The sequence below is a fragment of the Sciurus carolinensis genome, chromosome 8 (assembly GCF_902686445.1).
Source record: "Sciurus carolinensis chromosome 8, mSciCar1.2, whole genome shotgun sequence".
Lineage (NCBI taxonomy): Eukaryota > Metazoa > Chordata > Mammalia > Rodentia > Sciuridae > Sciurus > Sciurus carolinensis.
Genome location: NC_062220.1, coordinates 22,213,701 through 22,225,880, shown reverse-complemented (window position 1 = coordinate 22,225,880; position 12,180 = coordinate 22,213,701). Strand labels below are relative to the sequence as shown.

General features: G+C 46.5%; 1 protein-coding gene across 2 annotated transcripts in view; it reads right to left on the bottom strand.

Moving 5' to 3' along the window:
- The window catches only part of Plxna4 (plexin A4), a 433,305-nt gene that overhangs the window by 156,606 nt on the left and 264,519 nt on the right, over nucleotides 1–12,180 (bottom strand). For both annotated transcript variants that reach the window (XM_047561306.1, XM_047561307.1), the window contains exon 4: nucleotides 3,372–3,503. In XM_047561306.1, coding sequence (XP_047417262.1) covers nucleotides 3,372–3,503 — 132 coding nt within the window. The remainder of the gene's footprint in view (nucleotides 1–3,371; nucleotides 3,504–12,180) is intronic.

Genomic DNA, 12,180 nt, shown 5'->3' with positions numbered 1-12,180 from the left:
TGGAGTAATACTCCATTGTATATATATACACCACAGTTTCTTTACCCATTCATCTATTAAAGGGCATCTAGGTTGGTTCCACAATCTAGTTATTGTGAATTGAGCTGCTATAAACATTGATGTGGCTGCATTACTGTAGTATGCTGATTTTAAGTCCTTTGGGTATAGGTCGAGGAGTGGGATAGCTGGGTCAAATGGTGGTTCCATTCCAAGTTTTCTAAGGAATCTCCACACTGCTTTCCAGAGTGGCTGCACCAATTTGCAACCCCACCAGCAATGTATGAGTGTACCTTTCCCCCCACATCCTCTCCAACACCTATTGTTGCTTGTATTCTTGATAATCGCCATTCTAATTGGGGTGAGATGAAATCTTAGGGTAGTTTAGATTTACATTTCTCTTATTACTAAAGATGTTGAACATTTTTCCATATATCTATCGGTTCCTTTATTGAATAGTCTTTAAATTTTTGGGTTTAGACTTGGAAATTAAACAATAGATCATTTATTTTGGTCCCTTTCTTTTTCAGTTCTGGTTCAATGACAACACTGGAGATTTACCATTCATTAAAAAATGGTCAAGGACCTATTAGGTGAGTTTTCAGCAGACAGGATGCAGGATGTAGGACTGTCCTCAGGCTGCTGAGGATCTGGTGGGGAAGAGATAGGGGGGTGTGCGTCACAGCAGCCTGGTTGTAGAAGAGCTACTGCAGAGGTATCTAATGACAGTCCAGGAACAGCTCTCTGAAGAACGTGGCAGTAGAGTGAAGTGTGGAAGGACAAGGTCACAATACCTAGGTGAGAAGGGAGTACTTTCCAGGTGGTGCACCATTACCACGCACATGCAGAGGCCTAAACAGACTCAGTCCTGCAAAGGGTACTGACCCATCATGGCCAAGGCTGGACCACAGGCTAATGGAATTAGTTTTGACATACTGACTATGGCAAATCCCTGGGTATGCTTACCACACTGCTCTTGTCCCCAGCTCTACTCTAAACACCCAGTCAAGGAAGCAGCCTGGGTTCTTGATGTACCTTCTACTGAACTTGGATTTCTGCTCCCTGCCTGCTTCAGCCTTGAGCTGGAACTCCTATGTGCCCCACGCCCAGAGCAAAATACTCCACTCTCGGCCCTGTTAGGCCACTTCCAAGCCATGGATCATCCAGAATCTTGGTGCAGCCTCTGCCTGGCTCCAAACACAGTCACTCTCTGGAAACTCCTACTGCAGTCTCACAAACACAAAAGCTTCTCCATTCTTCAGGCACTTACTCTGGGCGGGCCTTGGTTCTTGGCTTATTATACGTATTATCTCACTCGATTCTTGGAACAACACTGTATGATTAGTACCTCCACATGACAGTAGAGGATGCTGACTCTTCAAGAGATCTAAGACTGTACTTAGTAAATGGTAGAGCTCAGTAAATGGTAGATGCTCAGATATTCTATTACCAAGACCTGTGCACTTAACCACTGTGCTTCACTACCAGCGAATCTGCAAACCCAGTGAATGCCAGTGTTGGCCCAAGTGATGAGGCCTTGAGACTGTGATTTGCCATTCCCCACCTCTGTCAGGAGCAGTTCTAGAAGGGATGAACACTTAACTCCTCTACATTCTGCCTTCCTTTCCTCTCCAATGTTCCAAAATACAGAGCTCCCAGCATGCCTCACCGCCAAGCCTGAGTGGGTACTGACCATACCCCTAGGGAGGAGGAGCTGGCTGAGGACAAAGAGGCAGGCAAGGAGAGATGGGGTAGCAAAGGCAGCTGACAGCTTATATTATCAGCTTATTATTTCCCATCTTTAGAAGTCCTTTGATGATTTAAATCTCAGGTTCAGAAATCCTGACTTTCAGGTTAGGCAAGAATTCCTGAAATGTTCAATGCTTGGGCAGATCTTGGGTCTTCTCTGAAGGATTCAATCCACCAAGAACAGCTGCTTCCCCTCAGCTCCTAGGGCCTTGGAGGCAGGTAAGGAGTGGAGTGGGGAGTGGGAATCCCATTTTGAAAAGTAAGGCACAGAGACAAAGGGAGAGTCTCATCCCCAGTGGCCAACTCCATCTCAGGCACCCCCACTCCCATTCCCAAGCCATGGAGGCTTCAACAAGAGCACCACAATGGGTCTCAGTGTGACTGGGAGCCCCACACCGAGAGAAGATGTCATCAAGCTCTTAGGGAGGGCGGAGCCGCTGTGGGCTGCCAAGGCATAATGCACAAGTCCTGTGGGTGGCATAATGTGGAATTCGTCTCCCCCACTCTGCAGAGAGGGAACAGGCAGAACAATCCAGACTCTGTCAGCAAGGTCCTCCAGAGAGTTCAGGCCACGCTAATGAAGATGAATAAGAGGGAGATCTGTCTCCCAGGGCTGCTGCCTCTGCCACTCAGAGCTAACATATCCATATTCATGGACTGGAAGGACAACTCCCAGGGATGACCCATTCAACACAGAGAAGGCGGGCAGAGGTATGGCAGTGCCAATCCACGCCTGGGGTGGGTTGTGTATTGTGGGGCAAAATACTCTGGCAGGAATCAGGGGACTCTGGGAAATATCCTCAACTCTACGGTATTTGCAGAGGAAATCTCTTCCTTCACCTGTTGCAGACACAACTCCTGGTCTGAACTCAGGAATCCCTGAGGAAGGTAATTCTCAACTGAATCTCAGAATGAAGCCCCTCCTTGCTACTTCCTGTTCAACTTCTGCCAACAGTAATAATCCTTGTTCCCTATCTATTCTTGGAATCTTCTGGAGGTTCCACAGAGTTGTAGGCACACATGAAGGCTCAGAGCACATACTACACCTTGTCCTCACAGCACACAGACTCTGTTTTTTAAACTTTCTTCATCTGGATGCTTCTCTAACTCAGCTCTTATGGCAAGAAAACATTACCCATCTCAGGCCTCCAGGATCAAGGAAGGTGACTTTGGTTAGACATTATACTCCATGTAGGGAAATATGGACCAAGAACATGGGCATCTGTACCAGGTTTCTTCAAAAGAGAGTAAATGTTGACCCTGAACTTATACACGGGCTGGGGAGATGGCTCAGTTGGTAAAGTGCTTGCCTTGCAAGCACAGGGCCCTGGGTTCAATCCCCAGCACCGCAAAAAAAAAAAAAAAAAAAAAAAGAGTTGAACTTATACACATCATCATGAAGTCAGCAGATTTGTTCTAGACTGATGGATATTTTGATATTTCAAATGTTTCATTCCCTATTACACACACCCGCCTCAGACCCCAGGCCATGTAACGGAAAGGATACACATTGACCCAAATAAATCAAATCACCTTTGCGCTGCTGGCCTCCTGTGGGTTCCACTGAGCCACAGGCTAGTACTTAGTTGCAAGACAAATTTCGAGCAGAGCCCAAAGAGACTTACCTGCCTTTCTGACATGATGTAGAGTTGCTCGTGGTCCTTGGAGAAGGCCATGTCGCGGAGGACGGGGCCAGGGTCTACCACCTGCACTGTCTCGTACTGCAGGGCATTGCCCCTGGGTCCATCCACCCGGATCTGCAGAGAAGAGGAAGAGGAAAACCAAGATGAGTACAGATACTAATACTGCCCACCGCCCAACTACAGCCGAGGCCTTCCAACATTCAAAGGACAGTCAGTGAGCTCCGTCACCACAGAGCGCAGAGGCTAAGGCCAAGCCCACCGTGGCCTCCTGAAGGGGACATCACAGAGATGGGGAGGGGAGAGACTCAGCTGGCTTCAGCAAGAATCTGGTCTTGTTTTCTCCTGTTCCCTGTGCCTTGGGCCGAAGTCTCAGAGCCCTTGCTGGTTTTTGAGAAAAAAAGGATAGGCTGGAAGGCGGAAGGGTGGTCTGGGGATTGGGTGAACAGGCTGCCTCAGATCAGAGTGTCTTCCTGCATCAGTAGTATTTGCCATATTTGTTAGTAGAAAGCAATTTGGTATAAGGATGTTAAAAACTGCTACCTGGATGTCACTGCTGTACCCTGGAGGGGAACCGGGCAGGTATTTAGTCCCATGAGTTTTACACAGAGTAGCCTCTTTTTGACCATTTAAACCACTGCTTATAGTTTAGGTTTTGGAATTGATATTGGGGTCTGAAACCCCCCAGAGGTTGTATTCATGACCCCCAGGGAATGGGACATGGGGACTAAAAGAAAGTGTGCTCAGGCAGGCGTCATCCTTAACCTTCCAGGAATACTTGAAGGGAGGTCATCCCTAACCACCACAAGTCCTTCTGGGAACTGCTTGGATCATGTGGAAAAAAACCAGAAGAGACTTTTGTCCCCACATTCCATCACTGAGAACAAACCTAGAAAAGACATGGGTGTCCCGACCTGACACAATGCTCACCTGGCCTTGGGTGTTGGCCAGGTCTCCAGGTTCATCATGAGCCTGAGGGCACAGATCTGACAAGACCCTGCCATGCCAATAGTACCAGCCACGTGCACTGGGAACAAGCAGTACCAAGAGCGAGATGAGAGGAGGGCCAGGGTCACTGGTTAGATGCCATGAGCAGAAGACTCTGTAAGATATCCCTGGCATAATTTTTGAAATTTTGATAATAAAACCAAAGAAAATATTGTATCCCAAACATTCCCATTATGTACTTTTATTAAAAAATATTAATATGTAACTTTTTACCCCTGCTGAGATCAAGGAGAATGAAAGAGTTATTCTGAGGAACTAAACTCCCGAAAAAAGCTTAAAACTGCATTGATGACAACTGGCCACATAGTTACCCAAAAGTCCGATGGCTCTTGTTTCTGCAGAGTTCACCAGCCTCTGATAACTGAGGCAGTTGGTTTACAGGTTTGACCAGCCTTTGGTTGTTTGGGTTTTCTTTCTGTTTATTTTCCCTTTTCGGCATTACTTTTAAGCTCCCTAGACATCAGGTGCGAAGAGGTGGCTTTGTACATAATTACTTATTGATATGATCCCATCAATCCCATGTGCTTAGCGCTTATTTGTCATGTCTCACACGGACCCTGCAGCATCTAACCCACCCTCTCTCACCTTCTGGGTGGAACTAGTAGGTGGAACCTACTGTCTACTTCCTAGAGTTGTTCTTGATGAGCAGAAACAAATCAGCTTAATCTCACTCTCTCACCACAGTGATGGAGAGAATATTGGCTCAATTCATCAACGGATTTGATCAGAAGAGACCTTTGGAAACAGGGAATGTCAGGCACAGAGATGGAAAAAAAAAATGGCCCTTGGTAATGTCACTGACCCATTGAATCCAAATAACTCCAAAGCCTGCCCATTGTCTGAACTTTGTAGTTTCTTAAAATATTTCCTTATTGCTCATTTCTAAATCAATTCAAGGCTTAATGTCACATCAAAATCCTAACTGATAAGCTGATATTGGATACAGAAAATGAAACCTAGGTACTTTAAACAGCTGCCTGGAGCTATGAAATCTGCAGGTGGAATTAGAATCCAGGTTTGACTGTGAAGTCCTTGTTTACATGAGAGCCTCGTTCCCCGGGGCTGGGAGCAGTTCAAGGTAAGTTCTGGTGGGGCCATCTAAAGGCAGGGGACTGAGGTCAAGGTAGGCCTCTGGTCTCTTTAATTCCAAAAACTTTCTCCAGTCATTTCTAATATTGATGCTCAAACTCTTGTGCTTGACAAATATTTATTTTAAAAATGAACAAGTAAATGAATGATCTTAAGACTCCTCTTTGCCAATTTCAGTTTAAGTTCATGAAAACAATAGCAATGAAAACCAGAGAAAGAATTGAAGAGCGAGATATTTAGTCCTGAAAATCAAAATGCCCTGGATTCCCAGAGTCCTCTTTCTGTGCCCATTCCCAAGCCACCAGATGTCCACGCTGACCAGGACCTTTCTTAATCTGAATGAAATGAGACTTCGTGCAAAACCAATTGGGATTACCACCCAAGTCTGACCGTGCAGTGATGGCCTTGGCCCCTGGCCCAGCCAGGCTTCAGGCCCAGCTGGGAGGTGCCCTGGAGTAGGAGCAGAGAGTGATACTGAGTGCCTGGCTGCTCTCCAGTCCCCCAAGGCTGCCCTACAGGGAATGCTGGCGGAACTAAGTCCCATCCAGCACCCTTGGTCTGATCCCCAAAGGAAATTAGATTCAGTGCCTGAGTGGTCTTCTTATCATTTGGTTCCAACTTCCCTGCTCCCTCAGGTGAGGTGAAAGTGCTGGATATGGTGGACATTAGAGAAAACAAGCAACCTGGGGCCGGGACAGAGGGGTGGGTGAGAGAGGAAATAAGAGATGCCAAAGGGGTGAGTTTTCATAGCCTGGCCCACTGTCTCCACCATCCACACTCTGCCAGAGGGTGAAGGCAGTTGGGAAGATGTTTCTCCCCAGCCCCCTCCCTCATCCACGGTTTTCCACAAAACAGAAAGGAAAGCATTCATTTGTCCATCTCCTGAAAGAATCTCACAAGGACCTGGATAAAAGGAGTTTATTGTGAAATTTGCTGAATGGTTGGATAGGCAATCCTAAAATTCAGGTAGGATGGACAAGCTGCAGCTTTTGGGCCCCTATATAGATAAATGACAAGAACTGCTCTTTATTAAGTGTCTATTATGGATCAGGCATTTATATCTCATAACTTCATAAAGTGATCACTAATATCACCCTCATTTGCAGTAAGGCACAAAAGAGGTGAAATGATTTCTCCAAGGTCACACTTCTAGTGAAAGACAATCCTGGATCCACACCAAGTTCTGATTGATTTCAGTGTCTGGGCTTCTGTGAGTTTACATACTACGCCAACACGCACCCTGAACCAGATCCTATTGGTTATGTAAATCTGCATCCTCTCAAGCAGTCAAAGTAGTAGTTGTTAAACATTACTCTTCGGGTGGAGGAGGAACTGTCTTTATCTACTGCAGTTCTTTTGGGAGAGGAACTTGCATATAAATGAAGATGCTGTTGTAAATTTTCAAAATAATGAGCCCTTATATTTTTTGTTTTATACCTTGCAAATTCGTAAATAACACTGTCTCATCTGATGGTTATAAATTTTTTACGATGTTGACTGCCAGCATAAACCTTCTCATTTTACTGACGAAGCAACTGAGACAGGGACTGTTCTTGCCCAAAGTTCAATGGTAAACCAGTATCAGGTGGGACTAGAACCCAGTTCTCCCAATTGCTAGCTCGGCATTGCCTCTTAGCTATTTAGATGCTCCAAAAGCCTTTGACAAGGTTCCACATGAAAAGGTATTTAAAAATAATGAGTCTCTGTGGGACTTGGGGCAGTTTGGCCAAGGAGAGAGAAGCGATTGAGACAGGAAAGACACATTTCTGGGTGGAGAAGAATTGAGAACTCCCAACACTATTGTCACTACTAGTCTTATTTAATGCTTTTTATAAAGGGTCTAGAGGAGAGAGAAAAAAATTGCAGAGAATTTTGAGCTTTGAAGCCCAACCAAGGAGATAAACTATAGAAAGACGTCCCACCCAGTATGGAACTGACAGCCAGGAAGGAGTTGCCACAGGAACAGATAGCACTGGGACCGTGGGTCTCATGGGGCAGATGTCATGCTGTCACCTTCCCTAAGACATAATTGGTGCTCAATAAGTAGGTACTAGTAAATGAAAAATAACCACATTCTACTAGCATTTCAATGGGCTCTGAGCTGCTAGATATAATCAAGATGAGACGCAGGATCAAGGAAGGAGACTTCAGTATCATCATTTTCCACTCTTCTTATTCCCAGGCAGCCAACAAAATGTTAGGTGCCATTCTGATGGGATTTCAGGGACAAACAGACCAACAGAGTCATCATCCTGGCCAAGTTCACTTCGAATATCACATTTGGTCTCTGCCTCACAAGGTAGAAACATGCTTCAGATGTTTGCAACTCAAGAATGGCCTCGGACAACAGCCCAGACCCGAAAGAAAAAGTTGAGAGTGGAGGTGGAAGGAGACCATTGGCCAGTGACTGTGTTTCAATCAGGAATGGGGAGGAGGTGGCAACCTAAACAAATATTTGATATTTTACACAGCAGAGGCCAACCGTGTGGATCACCTAAGCAGTGAGAAAAGATCAAAGCAGATATTGATTTTTAAAAATTTTTTTTTGAAGGTAGAAAATGTAAAGAGACCAACTGTGGCTTATGAATGTAAATTCGTGTGTTTTGAAGATGTTGTAAATTTCCAAAGTTGACACCCAGGGGGAAACCACATCCCAACCCTGCAAACCCCTTGACAGAGGATGCACCACACACTCATTTATCAGCCACCATGCATTTGTTGAATGCCTGTCTTCACACCCATGAGGCCCAGTGGCAAACTCTATGGTAGAGAGTTGTTCAAAGCCCTCTATTTGTTCTTCCTGGGATCTCTGACTGAGTAACTGGGTGTCAATAGGGATGCTATGTCCAGCCCCAAGTAAGGCCAGTGGGCAAGGAGCACTCAACCTTATATGACAAAGGGCCACCAATATGGCACCTGATGCTTAACCAATGAAACACGAGTGGGTAACTTTGGATTTACTCAAAATCTACCTTAGGAGACAAAAATCTCCCAGGTCACTAAAACGACTGATCTGAAGTAGCAAAATTAGTGGTAGTAACATCCTGATAAGAGGGTAACAGCAAAAATAGGAAAAAGAGCATTAGAAGGGAAAAAACGTGGTCATCTTTCTTCAGCACTGTCCTGAGAAGGGAGAGCGAATAGAGCAGACCTGAGTGCCAATGTGGTCTCTGTGGTAGGAAATGGTGCCCTCCTGGTCTCACCTGAGCCCTAGTGGAATGTTAACAATAGATTTGTGAGCCACAAATGTGGGCCATATATGTCACTGAAAATTTTCTAGTACTGGTCACATTAGAAAAAGGGATTGGTAAAATTAATTTTCATAATGTATTTTGTCTAACCTGTTGTGCCCTGAAGATGGTAACAAATATACAAGCATAAAATTATCCATGAGATATTTTACTTTCTTCTTCTCATACTAAATAATTGAAACCTGGGGTATGCTTTACATATACAGCACATCTCAACTGGGGCTAGCCACATTTCAGGGGCTTACTATGTGGCTGTTGGCCACCATATTGGATGGCACTGTTCTAGGTCATTCTCTTCCCATGTTTTGATTCTGCACTCACCAATCAACCTGGCTAAGAATTGGACTTGGAGGCTGTCCTCCTGGGGATACCCTCAGTGGAAACCTTGCCCAACTCCCACCCCTACCATAACACACTAGTGTCTCCCAGAGACCCTCCCCATTATCTTCATGTTTTTGGAGCTCATGAGATGTATGCATGAGCCAGCAGCATGGTCCCCACTCTGCCAAGCAAGTCAGAAAGCTCAGCTGCATGGGCCTGGTTCTAATCTGCTCTAGCACTTGGCAGGTTCACTGATCATGCCCATGCCTTCTGGACATGGCTCCTGCCCAGCAGGACCCTCAGTACCCTGGGTGACAGTCAAAATACTAACAGCTGCTTGAAGGTGAGGACGAGTCACACAGTTGCTGTGGGAGCAGATTCTTGGAGGCTCTCAGCTGCCCCAAGCACCTTGCTAGGGAGAAGGTGAGGTGGGGGGACATCTAGATGGTGACAGGCATGCAGGGGCTGGGGGCAGCAGCTAGCTACCAATCAATAGTAACTGGTGAGGCCACACTAGGACTTAATAATTGTGCATCATCCCTGTCTTGTCCATCCAGGAACCTTCATTATAGTGTTGAGTGTGCACTGCACACTTACATATGGCTTCACAGAGACACACAGACATGCTAGTTGGGTGTCTGGGCTTTCCCACCCATCTTCCCCAGCCAGTCAGTCTCTAGCTAAGGAGCTCCTAGGCAGCCAGCCCCTTCCCTCCAGCCCCTCTGGCCCCCTGCCCATCCACCAGTCAGTGTAACACCTATCTCCATCCCTGGCACGGTGAGTCCCTGCGTTGCCAGGCAGACTGCTATTAAAACATCAGCAGGGTGGCCTCCGCAAAGGTCAGCCATCCAGGGAGCTCCTGGCAGCTGCTTGTTTGTTTATTGGAACATTATCTGGGCCGGGCTGTTTATTTACATCCATTGAAGGATTGAACAATAAATATCGTCTCCCAGTAGCAGGCAGATGCTTGCACTAGAGCATTCTGGCGGCTGTCTTACTTGGAATAATCTCCCTAATGAGCAAACAGTACTGTTCATCTCTAAAGATTCAGGCCACCCCTTCCTTCCCCTTTCCTCTCTCTGTACATCGCCTCAAACAAACCCATCCAGGTCTACACCCGCAAGGTTTCTGGGCTGATTCCAGGTATAAGAAAGTGAGGGTGGGATTTTTCTGGAAGGCAGGGAAATAAAGCTAGAACTAGAGATGGAGGGGAAACAGGTTAAACCAGGAGGCCTGTCTCAGGGCCATTCTGAAGTCTCCATGTAGACCCTCTAACCTCAAATGCAGAGGCATGGGGCAAACCAGTTGGTGGTTGGGATGGGAGGAAATTCAGGCCTCCCTCATGGGGATGGGGTGGTGGGGCTTGTGCAGAGATGCATCCCACATTTGAGGGGGGCCAGAGCTATTGCTGGACCACCCAGGTTCCCAGCATATGAAAGGGCTTCTGTGCAAAAAATGCAAACCAGACAGTTTGTGGAATGGAGACCATGTTAGGGCAGGCAGAGAAGGATGAGCTGCCTGAGGAGAGGGCAAGGGACCCATATTCAGCTTCTCCTCTCAGAAACCTTGCCTGCATGACTTCAGCTGTCACAACTGTCCTAGCCTAACCTGGCTCCCATGGAGGCAGAAATATTTGAGGGCCCTTGGGAGGTACCAGTGACAAGGACCTGCCCCTGGTACACCTTGGGGCTGTGATGCTCTCAGGAGACACGTGAGCTTTTGGATCCTGCATATGTGGTTTATTCCATAAACCCCCAGAGGATCTAAGTGATATAGCCAAGGTCACTGTTCCTCAGCATCTTGCCACACAAGCCCAAAAGAAGCAGGTGGAAGGAAGAATTAGCACAAAAAAGCATATGAATCAGATACACAGTAGGTGCTTGTTTAAGGAATGAATGATCTGAGAAGTGACCACTGGGCCTGAACTGGACCCTGGTTGGCCATTAGACACACATGCCTGCTCACAGACACCCCACCTGCACACACAGGTACACACATATACACACGCGCTCTCTGTATCTGAAGATGAGGCCATGTCTCAGCTTCTAGAACTATCCCTGTGTAATTCTATGAGTGATACTGGGCAGGAGATTCAACTCCAGTTGGAGATATGGAGAAATTAGGAAAAGGTGACAGGAAGACAGGCCCAGATGTCAGATGAAACCTGAGGATCTTGGTGGCTGACTGGTTGGGGCTAAACACCGTGGGAAAGAGCCTCCTTCACTCTCTCTGTTTCCCTGTGGAGGAGTCCTCTAGTGTATATGGTGGTGGACAAGATATCCTGGATCTCCCATCAGACCGAGGGGCTGAAAATGTTCCCCTGCCAAGGGTGGGGTTACTCCCATGACCCGTGTACTCACTCGCTGCCAATGTTCCTCAAATTACAAACCAAGTTTATCTGAGAAAACATGCCACTCGATGTTAACCTTGAATTTCCCAGAGTTTTTGTTCCTAAGTTATCATCTCTCTCCCTTTGGACTTCTAATCCCCTTTTGCTGATTCTCTTTCTTTTCCTAAGCATCCGTCACCTCTTACATACTTTATAATGTATGTATTTATTATGGTTGTTGTGTGTCTGCCCCCCAGAATACAGTCTACAAGGGTAGAAATTCCTATACACATATCTGTTGAGCCATCATGTCACAGAGTAGATGCTCAAATAGTAGATGTTGAATGAATGAATGAATGAAAGTAAATGGAACCACCCAAAGCACTCATCAGCACTTCATTCATTCTCATCATGCAGTCTCCCTGCTTTAAACCTACAGGACTGAACAGGGGCGTTCCATCTGGAGGACTCAGGGGCAGCATGGAGCTGGAACGACTCTACCCAGTCACCCAGGCCTGGTGGCCACAGTGTCCTGTTTAGCAGGGTGGACTGTGCTTCACACAGTGGCCATGCCTGCCTGCCTTGAGTCACGGGCTTGGAAAGCGCACCTAGACCTGGCTTCAGTGCATATGCAGCTTAAGCTGCCCCAGAACAGCCCGACGAAGGCGCTTTGTTTTAATTTCCTGATTCTAGGCAGGAGAAAGAGGATGCAAAAGGAAGAGCGAGACTGTAAACAGCAATTAATTAGACAGGCACTGTGTGCGCGCAAATCTGGTGCCATGTTACCAAACATCGC